Source organism: Anopheles moucheti, chromosome 2 (assembly GCF_943734755.1).
Source record: "Anopheles moucheti chromosome 2, idAnoMoucSN_F20_07, whole genome shotgun sequence".
Classification (NCBI taxonomy): domain Eukaryota; kingdom Metazoa; phylum Arthropoda; class Insecta; order Diptera; family Culicidae; genus Anopheles; species Anopheles moucheti.
The window spans coordinates 20,302,104-20,319,527 of NC_069140.1; the positions used below are offsets into that span (position 1 = coordinate 20,302,104).

Below are 17,424 nucleotides of genomic sequence, written 5' to 3' on the forward strand. Positions count from 1 at the left end.
CTGTTAAGATTGTTTTGTGTGCGATGCTCACACACACACACATACCCCACCCCCCACCCACCGAAAAACTACAAAGTTGCCATTTGTACTGTAAAGCAAAACACATCTCCAAATCGGATTCCAGCAACCACCGTACCAACGGCTCCACCGTGCCGTCACAAACGAACGTACCACCAAGCGCGTACGTACACCGAACGGAACCGGAACCGGAGTGAAGAATGCACGGTGGTTGAAATAAAGCGACGGCTTTGTTTTGTTTTTGTTGCGCCAAGTTTAAACAATTCCTTACGCCCGGAAAGCACGTGTCGGCGGGTGGTGAGCAATTGTTGAGCGAACAGCAGGGATTGGAGCGCGATTTTGCGCTTGCACTGAAATATTTGTGTAGGGACTTTTCCACGGTCCGGGCTCCGCGCGCATACGGCAACACAGGTTGTTCGGGGTTGTTGTTTGAGTATTGTTAAATTTGTGTGAATATTACGTTCATCCAGTCCGCTGCTTAATGTTTAAAGGGTAGGTAGGGCTTTAAATAATTCGAAGATACGAACTTCGTCTCTTTGCAGGCGAGTTCTTGTCGTCGAATTATTTAATGCCCATATTGCACACAAACCGCTAAGATGAAGAAAAATATAGGAGTTCGTTCAAAGTTAAGGAAAAATGAAAAAACTGTTAAGAGTACCAGTGAATAGTTTATCACTCTTAAGCATTAACATATGTAGACTTTGAAGCTAATAAATGGGCATATTCCAGCAGTTCAATATTTTGAATATATTTTGAAACACAGAAGGATTAAAGACAGGATATAATTCTGCGATGAATTTAAAATCATAATCCAGAACTAAAACAGTTTATTTCCACTTGAATAAGATATATACACCTTTACAATGTCTTTTGGACATTTTAAGGATTAAGGAGGAACTCTATGCATGAAATATAACAAAAGGTTCATGAAAGAATTTTATATGACACAACTTATCATCAATTACATTATGAAATTTCTACATAATTCCTATGATATTTATTATCAGTCACTGTCCCGCAAACTTGCTCAATTATGAGATAGATTATCCGCACAGGATTAATAAAGGATTAGGGAAGTGCAATCTCAACCGAACGGGTCAAATGTCTTTTGCAAGTTTGAGAGAGAATATTTCCAATTCCAGTTGTAGTGGCATACGTTTTATTTTTTTTTACTTCATATACTTCATAGTTTATAATAGGAAATGATGATTTGATTTAATTACAAACTATTTTGTATACAAACATACTAACTACTCAATACAGCGAGTTTCATAACTATCTGGAGACTAGTTTTTCTAAGACTTATCTAAAATCGTTTGCGGGAACTTTAATCTTTATTGAAACATTGAATTGACCATCCATTTTGGCAATTTGTCATTAACAAATCAATTTAATCCGTCCGGTTTAAAGGGCAATAATGAGATATTTCCAAAAGAAATTTTTTTTATAATTTTATTTAAAGAAAACACATTTTTTGGTAAATGATTTACCATTTTTATTCATCCATAGACGGATTGTCCATCCTGCATACGGAAGATTGGTCCGGATGGGATTTTGAACCGGTCCTTTCGTGTGAAAAACCTCTTTCAGTTTATGAATCAATCAGACAATTATTACAAACAATTATAATAATTCATGCCATAGTAAAACGATAAATTTTTGGCCAATCAGACAATCAAAAGACAGTTTTAATGGAGCTTCGCTGTTGTTCACGCAATCTCAATTAAATTCATAACAATTTCTCACGAGTTGCCGCGATATTGGCGTTGCCTTCCACCAACATAGTCTTACCAAAATCAGGATTTTTGCTGCATGCTGCATTCCCATCATACAAGTATTTAAAAAATCGAGTTCCACAACCATGTACTTTGCTAACCAACTGTTCTTTCTCATCCTTTTTTACAGTTGCACCGCGTTGCAAACCGGGCACGGAGCAAACGTCGGTCGGTTCGCTCAACATGCACTCGCTGCACGTCAAGTGTGAGGTGGAGGCTGACCCACCGGACGGTGTACGGTTCAGCTGGACGTACAACAACACGCGCAACGTGTCACCGGTGCTAAACTCGCGCATCAGCTCGCACGGGCTCGTCAGCACCATGACCTATCTGCCACAGTCCGACTCGGAGCTGGTAACGCTGGCCTGCTGGGCGATCAACAATGTCGGCCGACAGACGGTGCCATGTCTGATACATATTTTACCTGCAAGTACGTCCCGCTGCCAGCAACCCCCTTTTTTTCGATTCAATTCGTCGTCTTCGAATCGGCCACCGTAAGCTATCGTAGCCACGCCGCCGGGATGGATGGTCGTGATTGCCCCCAAAATGCAACGCCAGAGTGTCCTGGGAGAGAAAAAGTATCACAGCAAAACCCCTCGACAACCCGACACCGTCAGGGCCGCGGAGTGCCAAGTGCCAAATCAAATAACGTTGTCATCGAGAAGGTTGCACCCGGGTGATGGGCTTGGCGCGCCCAACCCTAGGCGGTCAGTCCCGTACGCAGCTACGATAGCTTTCGGTTGCAGTGAGAGACGTCCAGCTTTTCCGGCTGCCACAGAACGAACCCACTGCAGTTACTGCAAATATGCTCGATTCCATGGCTTTTAATTAAAAATGCTGATGTTTGTGTCTTTTCCGTTCACTTTTTCTTTTCGTTTCATGTTCCTTCGTTCCACGGGATCGAATGTCGACGACAATGATGATGCTGCTGCTGATGGTGGTGGCGATGATGATGATGATGTTGTCGAAACCGTAATGCAGAGATTCCAGATACGCCCCGGAACTGCGAGCTGCACAACGACACGGTGCTGGAGGTGGTGTGCCTGGCGGGCAGTGACGGTGGTCTGATGCAGTCGTTTCTGCTCGAGGTCGTCGGTGGTGTGGCACCGCCCGCTTACAATCTGGACTTTACCCGGGGCCCACCGACCGAGATCGATAATGAAATTTCCACCATGAACGATCAGGTAATGGCATTTGTATGTACGGACCGGTTCGCATGCATATCCTAAACGGGGGCCACCACCTTGCCACATGTTTAGCACCACTGCACTGCTCTGCAGAGCAAACCCGAAAGTAAAAAAGCACTCCGTACCGGAAGTCTTCAAAGATGGGCAGGAAATTGCTTCCCCAAAAACCTCGTCGATACTATTTTTGGGAGTTTTAATTGGCATTCGAACTAAATAATCGATTGACTTACGCCGTGCAACCTCCGAGTGCAAGGGCAAACGGTTTAAATTCTTCCACTTGTTCAGTTGACTTACGGTTCGCTGATGGCCACCGGTAAGCACACTACTGCATTTAAGCTTCATTAAACGAACATATTTCCTAAGCGCAAGACCGCTGTCCGCTGTTACTGTTGCTGCTAACGAATGATAGCGGAGCGGCCATACACCATCCGCGGGGGGTATATTTCGTTTTGAGCCAGCTTCTGTTGGAAAATAGAGCTTCATTTACGAGTTGACTGGCGGGCTTGTTGCTTTTTTTTTGTTTTGTTCTTTTCGTTGGGTTTTATTTTGCATTCCCTTAAATCCACACTCATTCCACCCCAGGGGGTGGATGTCACTGGCGGGAACACATTTCAGCCCACATATGATAACGGGCACCATGCGGCACGGAACGCCAACCAACACCAGCCATCGTTTGCCAGCCAGTTTTGTGCACACGCGAGACGCGCGCGAGAATTCCAGCAGCGATGTCAGCAATTAAAACTTAATCCCAAACTCTCCGTCCCAAGCACCAGGCGATCGTCCCCTACTCACCATCGTATGTTTACTATTTTCATCCACAGGCCACATTAGCACCATTATTCCGAATCCAGGAGCAGATACCGCAGTTTAAATTGCACAGCTTAGAACCGGGCCGCGACTATCAGCTGTTGGTGTACGCCGTCAACGCAAAGGGCAAAAGTGATCCACCGTTCGTTATCGATAAAGTGCGCGTCGGGTCGGCGTTGGTGCCACCGTACGGTAAGTTTTGCACACACGGGTCGGATATCGGGTACCGCATATGCAGTCCCAACTCCGGGATGGTTGGTGATCCACGCTCTCGTGGGCTTTTCCAGCAAACCACTTTAATTATAATCTGTTGCCTGCTTCGCCCATACCGTCGCTTGCTGGGCGATGCAGCGCATGAGGTAGCTCGAAACTCGCGGAATCGTTTTCCGGATTGGTTTTCCAGAAATTTGTGCTGCTTGCAACGGGCGGAATACAGTTAAAATTGTGTGTGTGTGTGGAGTTAGAGCTATTGAAAGAGCGTAACGTTATCAATGCACAATTAGTGAGCAAATGCTGAGAAAATTTACCAATCGTTCGATGTATCGTTTTATTTTAAAATGATATTTTTTTAATTCAAAACGGAGCTGAGAGAACTAAATTGAAGATAAAATAGTTATCGCCATCACTTATTCCGATTTCACCGTGTTTTCTTTAATTCAAAATGGTGTAAAAGGTTTTACGGGTTTAGTTGTCTGGAAATATTCTACCTACTGCAATACTGCGATGGTTTATAACTCGTTGACACTCTATCGAGTTCGCCATTGTAGCAGCTTCAATTATATTTTTAATATAATCTAGCAATATCTAGTAATTTTGCTAGATTTTTGTTCCCAGAGTGCAAATTTTCCTGTCCTTTTCTGGGATAAATTTTATTTATTTTCTTAAAATAGACCAAATTTTACACATCTACATACACGTTACATCACATACATTTAAAAGATCTTAGTATCTTTTTTAAGTATCAGACATCAGGACTAAGTTCATGACATTAAGGGTGTCTAAATATTCCCAGGCCGTGGGAGTCCAAAGCTTAAACAAAATGCTCGTAATAGATTAATTCATGTACTAAGTAGATCCAGAAACTACCTCAGTTAGTTTCATGGTTCATAGATAGAGTAAGTGTCCCAAATATGGCTACAATATGTCATCAACCTAGAAGTGATATTGCTTTAAAATTTATTCTTGGTTTATAATGGGTGATGTTAAATGGTGTTTGGATGCCTAAAATCTATTTAATAGGAACATAATTTTTATTTAAGTGAAAATTGATTGAAAGAGCTTAAAATCCATAGTGCTCCTGACACATCGCCATAAGTATTCCTATTATGGCAACGTGCTTATAAAAGCAATGTGTTGATTTATTGAGATAAACGGTCTGTCCGTTCTTCCTATACAACTTTAATATAAATATATTATAAATTTTTTAAATATTTTACAATAAATTACTTTTATAATTTTAATACCAGCATTATTTGTTCAGTTGAAATATAAAACACACTAAACCCATAATAAGGTCAGTAGTCCTGTTAGGTAGTTACATAAACAAAACATCAATTTCATTCCTGAAATACAATCTTTTAACAGCGTCTTCCAAATAGTAGCAAAAGTTAAACCAACAAGCACAAATCGCCATAAAACATCCAACACGTTAAAAGACCAATTCACCCGCTGGCACAAATTCTTGTCCACGCTCAAAACGCTCAAAAGGTGTAATCGTGCTGAAACATATGATCTCCGATTTGTGCGTTGAGGTAGAATGAATTGTACGGATCACAACCGTTCGGGGACTAATGCAATGTTCCTGTCACATTCGTCAGGGCAGCAGCAGCAGCGGCAAAGGGCCCGGCCATCGGTGGGTATCAATAGAAAGGCAAGGATTTAATTTCAACCTGCCTCACCTGGCGCGCAACGGTGAAGGCATTCACTCGCCTATTGAGTGTAGCTTGAACGACGACCTACTCGTCCGTTTCGTTCGTTTTCGGGTCCGGCCGGTGTAGATCAATCGTCTCTCGAATGTCATTTTTTATATTGTATGTTGATGTTGGTGTGATACTTCTAGTTGTTCACTTTTCTACCCTTCCACCTGCGCTTGTCTTGCGTTAGGGTCTTCCGGTTGCGTGTTGGGTTGTGATATTCCCAACCATTCGAGAAGGTTCGTTTGAGTGTGAAGCATTTTTTTTTGTCGCCTTCCTGATACGCTTTCCCATTTCGTTACATTTTCGACGCTTCGGTTGAACTGTCGAGCCAGGGATATGGAAGTATCGGATGGTAAATGTTGATCCCTTTCCTCACATTCTGCGATTGTTCGCCCCGGCCAGGCATGGTCGCGTTGGAAATGTTTTCACAGCACGGTTTTCCGGAGGGTTTGCACACCCGATAAAAAGGACTAACACACTTTGCATACCCACACACACACACTCACTCACTCACGATCGGTAATCGGACTAGTTCGATTGTTCAACCCGTGCAGATGACTGAAGGAATCAATTTCGGAGCGAATTCCATCCACCGTGGTCCGTGGTGAAACAAAATTGTGCCGGTTTGTGGAAAATGGAGCAAATGGTGGCAAGGAAGCAAAAAAGAAACCGGGGAATACTGTTATGCCGTTCCTATCCCCGGAATCGATCGCTCATAGTATAAAATAACCATCAATCTTGTGTTTTCATTTGCGAGTGAAACGCCGTGACAGGTCCACGGGTACGGGTTGCCATTGCCGGTTCGCTGACCAGGGTCCGTACGTGAGGTGGGTGTGTGTTTGTATGCGTGTTTGGGCCTGCGAATGGGTGCGAAGGCTTGGGCCATTTACTCGTTCATTGCCGGTCCGTATGTGTTCGTGGTTTGCGGTGAAACCCGATCCATTACGCAAATGTTAAGCCCCGTCCTGAGCTTCATTTTTCCGCCAAACTATTCAATGCCAGTTGTATTAAGGGATTGAGTAATGGATAGATTAATCGAGAAAATATACACATTTCGTCCTGCATCCTGGTACGTGTTTAGAGGGCAATCAGGTTGGAACGGCCAGATGTATCCGCTACATTAAAAAGGGTTTTATCGTACAGTGTATGCAATTCTGTGATCCTCTAACTCAATGTGCGAATTGACGACCGATGTCTTCAAACATCTTAATTTTATTTTTATTTGGAGGGAGCGTCTTCCGGATAAACCCAGCCTGTTGAGTTTGAATTGGGAAGGAATAAATATATATATATATGAATATAAATAAATATGAAAAAAGATTAAGAAGAAGTTTCATGGGAAGTTGTGCAAATACGATAACTAAAGAAGGGAGATTATAATAGAAGCAAGAAAAGAGACGGTTGAAGTAACGAATACAGTCAAGAATCGGACCACTAATGCTGTACTGTATGCGACTAGCAACAGTTGCAGAAACAAAGGATCACGATAAGGAGTATAAAAATGGATAAGGGATAGAAGATACGATCAATACGATCCAGCCAAATTGTGACTCTAGGACAGGCACGAGAGTGCTCTAAGGTAGAACGAGCATAACAGCAGTGAAGGGATTTTAAACTCCTAGGATCAGTGAAATTAGTCGAAATCTTGAGAATGAGACCCAAAGTTCTCATCGCTTTCTGGCATATTTCGTTGATGTGAGTATTAAGCGAGAGCTTAGTGTCTTCCCTAAACCCCAAGATCAAGAACTAAAGTCACACTGTTCAAAACACACAAATTAAGGAAGTGGTCAGAATTAACCTTAATTTGGAGTGGAGAACAGAACTCTTCTCCGGATAAAAAGGGAGGAAGCTAGATGAGCCTATTGGCCAATAGTTGGGGAATATTTTGAGGAGGTTTCGAAGGATGTGACAATCAGATGCAGAGAACATAGCCTAACGTTGTAACAGTTGATTCAATACAATGTGTCTGCGTTTCTTTACCGTCCACAGTGGATGAAACCATCATCTCCGAGGATCCGACACCGGCGGAAACTTCGCACCAGGACAAGCAGAAGCAACAGTCACAGATGGTAATGTTTGCTGCTGTCGCGGCTGCCATCGGTGTCATCATAGCGTCCATCATCGTTGCCGGGTTCGTCGCGATATGTAGGCTAAAGCGGCAGAAACCTCCCGAACCTCAGGAAGTTCGGAAGCGAATGCGGTAAGTTGATAATTTTTAACAAACATTTACGAAGTCTAACATACGGTTTCCGGTTTGAGCCAGACCACAGGGTGGGCATATAATAAATGAATGATTTAAATGAGCTAGACGGTCGTCTTTGCGGTACACATTTGTTTATGGTATTATGACTCCAATGATATAATTAATACCTCTATCATGAGCAGCTAGGTACCTCTGACACCAATTTGTTAATCGGCGGGCATCAAAATGCGACATCCATCGTTGGAACTAAATGACTATTTATTTAAAATGTGCAAAATTTGAAGTATGTAAAAAGCATTTAAATTAAACGAATTGAGTCCACCATATTTGAAAACATGGTTCCAAAAAAAATCGGTGGTTTAAAATCCGAGAAATCGATATCTCATTAATGAAAGTGCAAAATGTTTAATGAATATATTGCCAAATTTCCTGCAACATGTTCACATGTTTGATTTTTTAAAGCCCTATGCAAACATGTTTTTTGTAATTTGAAAGAATACTGCCTCTTCCACATTTGCACAGAAGGTTTTAATGCGGGTGGTTAACGCTTCGAAGCATTCCTTTCTACTGACCCAACTATAATTCCATAAGGTTGGAATAGCTTCCCGCTGATTGCATTCCACGATTGGTTTATCATTTTCCATTCACATCGAACATCACTGTTCTCGCGCGCAAAAATGTTCGCTCGCCCAACGATAATAAGCTCAAAAATCATTCTTCCCTTTTGCGCTCCCAAGCCAGCGAATAAACTCCTGCCCTTTTTTTCCATCTCATTGCCCTTGCTCGGCCCAAAAAGCTCAAACCTGTCCGAATGGTTTTCCGAATGGTTACCGCACCTGGCGGTGGGATTCCGTCGATGTCCCTTCCTTCCTCCTCTCCTTCCGCGCTTTGTTTCCCAAAGCCCGGCCCGATCAACCGTGGGTCAGTATTTTTGTTGTTGTGCGGCGTTGAGATATGAAATCGGAAACAGATCCGGAACCAGAATCCGAACGGTGCTGCCGAGCTTGGAGCGAAATAATGATATGCGTCATTTTCCATCTTCACTAATCCCAAGGGTTAATGATGCCGGCCCGTGGGTCGATTCACCGCACTGGCACTGGGCCTGTCGGTCTGTCGATGCGAACAGATGATGTTGCCCCGTTGCCCCGTTGCCCAGCGGCTCGGGACAGTGAAAAGGAGCAAGCAAAAGCTTCTTCCGAATAATTCTCTGCTTTTCATTTTCCCCACTGGCTGGGAGATGGGTCGCGTCCGGTGGGCCCACCGGGGGCTAGTGAGGTGGCGCGGCCGGAGGCGTCGAACGGACGCTTTCAGGGACCATTAGCCTGCCTGACGAAGGGCACTAGCCTTCCCCCGTTCCGTTTCGCCTTTCCCTCCGGTCCCGGGTGGGTTTTGAGCGACCGGCGCCAAGACAGCTTTACTTTGGCATGAATTTTTGCTTCCTTCATGCGAAATTCCTTCTTTAGCGAAGGTTTTCTCTGCAACGTTTTGCTGCAGTAAGGCAACATTTCCGACGAACAAATGACTTAGATTGTTTAAATTGATAACGTAATTTCTCTGACTTTATGGTTCAATGGTTCAATTGGTGCAAGCCAAGGGAAAAGTCCAACCCAACCCCCTGCCCAACCCAATCCCCCTCCCTTTCGTGTGCTGAAGATGAAGGAAATAGATTCCCGGTGCTCGTGCTTTACGAGGAAAGCAAATGAATTGCCGACTACCGGCGTGGTACCGGGCTGTATCGAATCGGCTCGATTGAAGCGCTGTGTCACCCGGCGGGAATAATTACTGCTCTGCGTTGCGTATCTGCTCGCTGCTCGCCCATTCGCCCACCGGCATTCATTTATTCCTTCCGAACGGCTCGGACGGAACCGAGCCAGGGGCCCAGCCGTTCGACGTTACTTTTGATAGATCTGTTAATAACACGCCAACCCGCAAGAACGCCAGTGGCTGTCAATGCTCGGGATGTTGGTTATTTTCCCTCCCTGCTGGCCCTTTGACCAGCCCAGCAATAAACCTCTCGGTGCGCCACCGGTTCGCAAGCAAAACCCCACCAGAAGTGTGACATAATTACAAGTGATTCGGCAATTGGTCTGGCGACTGGTCGGAACACAGTGATAAGCGGAGCTGTCCCGTTGCTGGCGAAACAGCGCCAATAGCCATCTCGTTACACTGGCACGACATCGTAATCGACACGGTTTGGTTGACGTCCCGGCAAAATCCCCATTTTAATGCCGGACCCCCCTGCGGAATAATAGTGCCAAGAGCGCTTTCGTGCTCGCATGACGATGAGACGAATGATGGGCGATGATGATGATGATGGTGCTGTCGCTGTTGCCGCTGCTTCATATGTTCTCGTTGCTTTATTTCTCCATTGCAGACCTGCCCGAACCGATGTGCCATCGATGTACGCCGAGGACGATGTATTCGATGATGAGTATCAGCGGCAGCTGGATGTACGCTGCAGTCGTGCCTCGTCCACCATTAGAAGTAGTCGTTACGTATCGGAAGGATTTGTACAGTATTCCCAACCTAGTCTTAATGGTAAGTACGGTACGACAGCGTTCGTTTGAAAGATTTATACCGTTCGAGGAATTTTTCGAGTAACGAGAAAATGTCCCCATGTCGACCGGGGATGAAACGGACTGCGCGTTGTTGTAGTGATACGGGGAATTTAATATTCCGAGCGTATGCGTGTAGGCTACATTTAGTTGGAACAAGTGATCAATGTTTTCTGGATCTATGCACCCACAATGTCCGTTTGGACGAATGTTAGGCATCCTGCGTTACGTTTTTTAAGTATGAAAGATTAATTTCAATTCGCTGTCTTCGTCGTGCGACATTAATCCAGCATGTTTCGGGGAAGAACCATGTCGGCCGTGGCCCACGTGCTTCATGGAGTGCTTTAATCGAGAGGTAGAAGCATCTCCGCCATAAATAACGCACACAGTCGCGCGTAAAGATAAACCATCCCGCCCCGGCTTAAGCTGGGCGAAACAAATCATAGACGGTACGCTGATCTATTATTTAGGGAGGAACTCAATTCCACCATCACCGGAAAAAAACCCCGGCATATATCAAACCCCGATATGGTTCATGGATCGCACGGGCTGCAGCTAATGTGCGTCTCGCCGTGTGCGGCTGTGTGTGTGTTTGATGCAGATGCTTGAAAGTACCCAATTTTCTCTCCCGGAAATATAATCCCATACTTATGCCCCACATCACCGCCGTGTGACGTTGGCTGTACGCTGTTCTTCCGGTCCTTTTCCTAACCGTTCGTTTGCGTTTCGAATGTTCTTAATCGCTTCTCGAAGGCAGTATCTGTGTTCCATTTCTTTTTTTTTTCTTTCTGCTGCCTTCTCCTTTGCGAGAAGTTTTCTTCTCCCCTCCCCGGTCCGGAAACCGTCAGCGACTGGCTCAAGGTTTCAGGCGGTAAAACGGTGGTCGCCCTCCGTTTTTGGCAGGCAAATGAGCATGGAGCGAAAGCATTACCTCTGTCCGCATGGACATTTTTCCCAAAAAACCCCGATGATGAATGGGAGTTTTTGGTGGCAGGGGAAATTTTGTTCGGTACACGCTTCTCCCACACATACACCCAGAGTCGCACTCGCACACCGTTCCATTTTCGGAAATGCGGAACCGACTTTTTCGGGCGGTCCCTGTACTGGTGGGTCCGTATGTAAGCGTGCATTTGATGCTCGATCCTATTAATGTGCTGCTTTTCCTTCGATTCAATCAATGACGATTGTATCATATATCAACAAGATGAATGAGGCGATAAACAACCCTCGGCTGGTATCATCGCTTACGCCTGTCTGTTCTGGTTCGCTCTCGCCGTCAGTAAGTGGCAGAGCTTTTGCCTCCATTTTGTGAGATCTCATGCACATACACAGACGACGACTCAGAACCACACACTAACGTTGTGCTGTTCCGCATTAGCATCCATTCCGATGTTCGAATATCGTCTTGCAGTAAGACGTGCGGTAGAAGTGAAAATCTTTTGCCGGTTCTTCTCCACAACGAGAGCAGATGTACAAGGGCGGTGATCGTTTCACGTCAATCGTCAAACATCAACTCTTTAATTTTTCTGTACTGCAACATTACGAGCAGCAAACTGCCAAATGTTCGGGGCAACATTATGAAACAAAATGTTCGTCCATTCCGTTCGGTTTCGATGGCGGAAAAAACAGTTTGCGCTAATGCGCTACGTGGTGTAGATCTTTCCCGTTTTGAATACTTTTCCTTCGTTTTTCCCGTAATAAAACCTTTCGCAACCGTCACTTATCAAAAACCCGGCAAAGAGCAAGCGCTATTCGGTCCGAGAAACCATCTCCATCCGGAATGGCGCAAATGGAATTCAGATTTGCCATCTCATTTTACTTAATTTCACCCACATTACTCGTGGCGCATCGGATTCGATAAGAGAAGGTTTGGTGCCGTGCCTTACAGCATCCATCAGCGCAACGGTTGTTGTCGACTCACCGTACACTGCTGGGCGCGAGGGTAAACCCAGTCAGATAGAACTGGAACGCGGAAAAAGCAAAACACACACATACACACTCACAGTGTAGGGACCTAAACCGAATGGTACCTTTGGTGGATGGATGCTTCACCCTCGCTAGAAATACGCAAATTCGATTACGTGATGATGATAATCCAAATCAATAAATAAATGAGATTCGGGCCGTGCCGTGGTGCCGACAGCCGGTTGGCACCACGGTCAGGTGTGCTTTCTCACCAGCCAGGACAGACAGGCCAACACCGACCATTCGGTACGGGAGGTGAAAGCGCGCTGAAGAGATACCGGTGCCATTAGTGTGGTATGCTGACAGTTTTAGTCCATCTACGTACAACGCGAACCGACAGAGCCCGAACGGTGGACGGTGCGCTTTTTTTTTTGTTGCGATGCCCTGTTCCCACTTGCCGCGTGTCAAAATTATGCGATGGCACCTATCGCACCATATCGTCACACGATCGATTTCAAGCAATTTGGATGATGGTGACCGACCATACTGTCTGAAGGACTGGGTTTGAGTGGGAAAACCGACTGCCAAGCATAAGGATACTGTATGGTACAGTTTCCCGCGACCGTGCGGCGAGAGAGAGGGAATTATTGTTTAACATATTTTACTCTGCCGATGGCTGGAAGTGAAAGCGAGTGATAGGTTTTGCTGAGTGGTGTCATCAATGCAATCAAGATGTGTTTTTTTTTTTGTGGTCCGCATCTGCTTCAATCATTATCAAAATCAACTGTTTTTGATAGCATTAAAATTATTTAGACATAATATCGCGTTAGTTATTATTCCATAGTAGTCCATATTATAATACTGCTAAAATACCGATACGTAATTAAAAACTCATAATACGATCAAAATTCGACGTTTAACGTACTTAATGGAGACGCCTGGTTGATCACGTGGTTTAGTGGTAGTAGCTCAGATATTGAAACGACAGCACTGATTTTTAAATCTCTTATGGCTCGTTGCCCAAATACAAGACAGCCATTTTAGATTTGTGGTAAACATTAATCTAGCAGGTCATAATACAGTGAGCATGGTCTACTATCTCATCCGGTCAAGATGTTGGGATGGAGACGCCTGGTGTTTCATAACTTTTTGATTGCAATATTTGAGCGAATTTAAAGTGATTTGTAAAGACATTTATTTGCCTGTCCTGGAGTGTGCTTGTACTACGAATAATTTATTATTATGTTCTTGTGTGTGCAATCGAACCCCTCTCTATTCTTACACGTGGCCACAACCTCTGTAGTATTAATCAAAACGGACTTCAAATATTGGGTCAGTACCATGAGTACATTCTGCACCGCTCATTCGAACTTCCATCCAAAGAGCCATCCATAAGATCAGCCAGGCTGTCGCTTTCGCAAACACTTCAAAAAATCACATCAAATAAACTTATGTACAGAACAGTGCTTGCAGTACACAAAACACACTGACCGCACACTTCCACCCGGATGCGATGTGCGGTAAAGAGCAAGCCCTGCACACTTTCGGTGTCTGCCGGCCGGAACGTCTAGCGTCTGGCGGGTGTCGTACTGGGAATATGTGCGATGTGTTTGTGGTTGTATGGAAATAGAAAAATTGATGAGCTTCCCAAAATCTTTCACGCCTGCACCGCCTACTTGGACCGCTCCGTGCGGTAAACGCATGGACGACATGGAGACACAAGATGCGCACCAAGGCAATCACGCCCCGGCAGCAAATGAATCGCTTTCTGTATGCGTACCCGGGTTGGGACCATGTGTGGGACGGTGCAGAAAACCCAATCAAACACTGAATCCTAAACAAATTCCCACACTTTCAGGTCGCAACTGGTCGCCTGATGGTACACAAGCGGCACTGTGTCGGAACGGTGATCGGATGCGATTGAATAGCATTGCTACGCTGATGTAGACGGTGCTGGGTTGTCGCAAAAGTTCGCATCATTTGTTTTTGGGGGATTTATTTTTCTATGTTTCAAATTTGTTTAAAAATTGTGTTTTAATAGCATGTTTTTGTTTATTTGAAGTCAAAAATACGAAACATATTAATAATGTGAAGCGGTCTTCCATTATATCCGGCTTCGCCTCGTTAGACATCCAGTACTTATCCTTCTGCTCTTGAGTTTGTTGTTTTAATATGACCCTAAATGGACCAGCGTACGATGGAAGCGTAACCTCACTCCCAAGGAAAGTAAAAAAAAAATCGACACAGTAGTCCAGCGTCAGGAGACCACGGAAAAGCCCACCAACCCGGCCCGAGTAATAAAGTTCGATCGGAGCCTTTTTTTTCACTCACTCCCGCCCAGATCGACCGGGACCGGCAGTGAAAGGTCTAGCATTCCCTCGGGTTTCATATGCAAATATGTAATGTGTTTGTTAGATGATTTGAAGCTACCTCCGAACCAACGGCAAAACGTTTCACTGCACGGCAAGTGTCGGGGGTTAGGCCTATACCGGCCACAGAAAACATCAGCGCACTGTACGGGTAAGATTCCATTTTTGCCCCAATCGCATCGCCCTTCTTTCCCGCAGCATTACATGGCACACGCACAACCTTTCGGCCCGAAAATCTCGTTCCCTCCAGGGCCGATGTCCTTCTGCTTACCGGTGCTGCTTAGCAAAGGGACCTGTTTGGGCCATGTCCATCCATTGGTAGCAAAGTGTTTCGCTTCGGTGAACCTTTTCTCGGTCTCGGGTTCGACCGTGCAACTTGCTCCATCATCATCTCCGTCTCCGACGGTCACGGGAAGAAAGCAGATATTGTTGTAATGCTGCAGGGCGGTTTTGTTCTCAAGGCGAGACTGAATTCGGTGCCGGTTTTTTTTTTTTTGTTGGTTTTGCTCTCCAATTCGCCTATTTTTGTGGGCTTCGAAAATCCGGGGGCACATTTTTCGCCCGAAACGGTCGCTTTCTTGCGTCCCATCCAAACGGACGGACGAGACTCTGGGGGGTTATTAAGTTGCTTCTTTTAACTTGGCTGATCGAAAAAGGTAGTTAAGCATGATTTTCCTCTTTCTTTGTCGGGCCACACGATGGTTTTAGCTAATGCAAATGCCTGTAAATAAACTATCAAGCGTGATAAGCCCGGAAAGCCTTCAGATATTGAAGGCTTTCAGTGTACGCTGTGTGCAGGCTAAAATATTACAAGCATAAATCTGTCTACTGGCAGGAATTGGAATCCATTTAAATAACTTGTTTAGATTTAGTACCATTGTTATTATTGGGCAAAAATCTGTCGGGCATTGTGGGTTGTTCCAACTAAATGTAACAATTTGCGAAGGTTTCTCTACCACACAATTGTCAATCAAATTCATCAACCAACTTACTCTCCTATCTCTCTTCTCTTACCCTTTCCGTTCCGACTTTCCGTTGGCTTTCGCTTCATCTTTCGTTGCATCGTTTTATTATAATTTTCCAGTTTATATTGCAGATCCCGATCTAATATTGCCGCGCGGGGGCGACATCGAGTTCACCACACTATCAGGAGCTTAACACACGCTGCCGGCTGACCAGCGGACACCGGGGCAACAGCTGGAGGTGCAGGACAGCCGCCCGGGATGCGGCCTTCAGTCCAATGATGCAACCTTACACTTAATCACAAAGTAGTGTGACGCGATGACGTTTTTAAACAAAACTTTCAAGCAAATTCAACACAAACAAAACTGGTAGCGATAAGATAGGGAGGGGAAAAAGAGAGGGGGGACAATGGTGTTTAGGCATAGCCGGTAGGACAGAAGAGAACATACAAATCAAAAGTAGCTAATCAAACCAAATGAATTATGTGACGCGTTTGAGCAGTGCAGAAGGAAAGAAGAATGTAAGCAGACAGATTTTAGCGCTTAGTGTTAAATCCCCGGTATCGGAACGTTGGTGCAATGTGCAAAAGTGTTTAGACGCGTAACGCAAGGGAAGGTTTTGAAATTAAACACCGGATCACAAAATTGTTGCCCGTTCGTGGTTTTCATTGTACACACGTCACATGAACAGAGTTTAATAGGAAAAGAAAAGCATATGCGTAGGTGCTGGTGCAGGTGGGAGTAGAACAGTTTTACCTTTTTTTCTGTTTCTATCAAATAAGCTCATCAAGTTGACCTGGAAGTTGGGCATACTCCGGTGTTTGGGAGTGTGCGTGTGTGTAGTTTGTCAGCTGGTTTAGTTTACGTTATTGTATAAAAGCGTTAAAATTTAGTGGTTAGCATAAAAGAAAGCACACATCTTGTAACGATACACACGCGAAGAAACTCATCATTGTGTCCCGACACACGCAGGAGAAGTTGCGCTACCAAATGGCCAAAACATGGAACTGTGTTCGTGAAAAGAAAGGGGCTCACGGTAAGCACGGTAGTGCTGTAATGTGCGGAAGAGAAAAACAAAACAAACAATTGCTATTTGAATCTAACACAATTCGGTAATGTTGCTCTAACATTGTAAAATCATACCAATCATACACAACAACAAAACACACACACACACACCATCAAGGAATGATAATGAAGAAGCCATTTTGTTTTATTTATTTACTTTTTTAAATGAAACAAATACATTCGGAAACCAAATGATAAAACCACTGTCGACGGTTAAAATAGACTATGGGCAGACTTTTAGCGTGTATGAAGACGTAATAAAACAATAAGAAAACGAGCCATAATGCAAAACAAAAGGTGTACAAGTGGAAACGGTATGACAGTACGGAATCATACAAGCAAAGAAAAAAAAACAAACAACAATACCAACATACAAACCAAATGCCACAGTTTTCGATGGAACAAACAAAAAAACCCTACTAACAATCAAACGAATAAAGCAAACCAACAAACTGAATAACTTCGTTTAAATGAACGCTCACGGCTGTGATTTGTTTTTTGTTTATTTTTGTAACTCTCTCTCTCTCTCTCTCCCTCTTGCTTAGATTTTTGTTCATTAATTTCTTTCTATCCGTTCAGTAACAGTTGTTGCTCACCTTTTGCCAGTTTTAATGTTCAGGTTCGGATGGAATGGTTCCGATGTCCATTTTGACGGGGCG

The 17,424-nt window shown here is 44.4% G+C and overlaps 1 protein-coding gene across 2 annotated transcripts in view; it reads left to right on the forward strand.

Annotated features, from left to right (window-relative positions):
• LOC128302103 (nephrin) overlaps nucleotides 1-17,220 on the forward strand; it is a 67,072-nt gene extending 49,852 nt beyond the window's left edge. Inside the window, exons 10-15 of one of the 2 annotated variants that reach the window (XM_053038835.1) lie at nucleotides 1,924-2,223; nucleotides 2,775-2,977; nucleotides 3,802-3,979; nucleotides 7,693-7,903; nucleotides 10,281-10,444; nucleotides 15,820-17,220. In XM_053038835.1, coding sequence (XP_052894795.1) covers nucleotides 1,924-2,223; nucleotides 2,775-2,977; nucleotides 3,802-3,979; nucleotides 7,693-7,903; nucleotides 10,281-10,444; nucleotides 15,820-15,893 — 1,130 coding nt within the window. In that variant the 3' untranslated portion in view covers nucleotides 15,894-17,220. The remainder of the gene's footprint in view (nucleotides 1-1,923; nucleotides 2,224-2,774; nucleotides 2,978-3,801; nucleotides 3,980-7,692; nucleotides 7,904-10,280; nucleotides 10,445-15,819) is intronic. The other variant, XM_053038845.1, reaches the window with a different exon arrangement.
• Nucleotides 17,221-17,424: the final 204 nt, after the last annotated feature.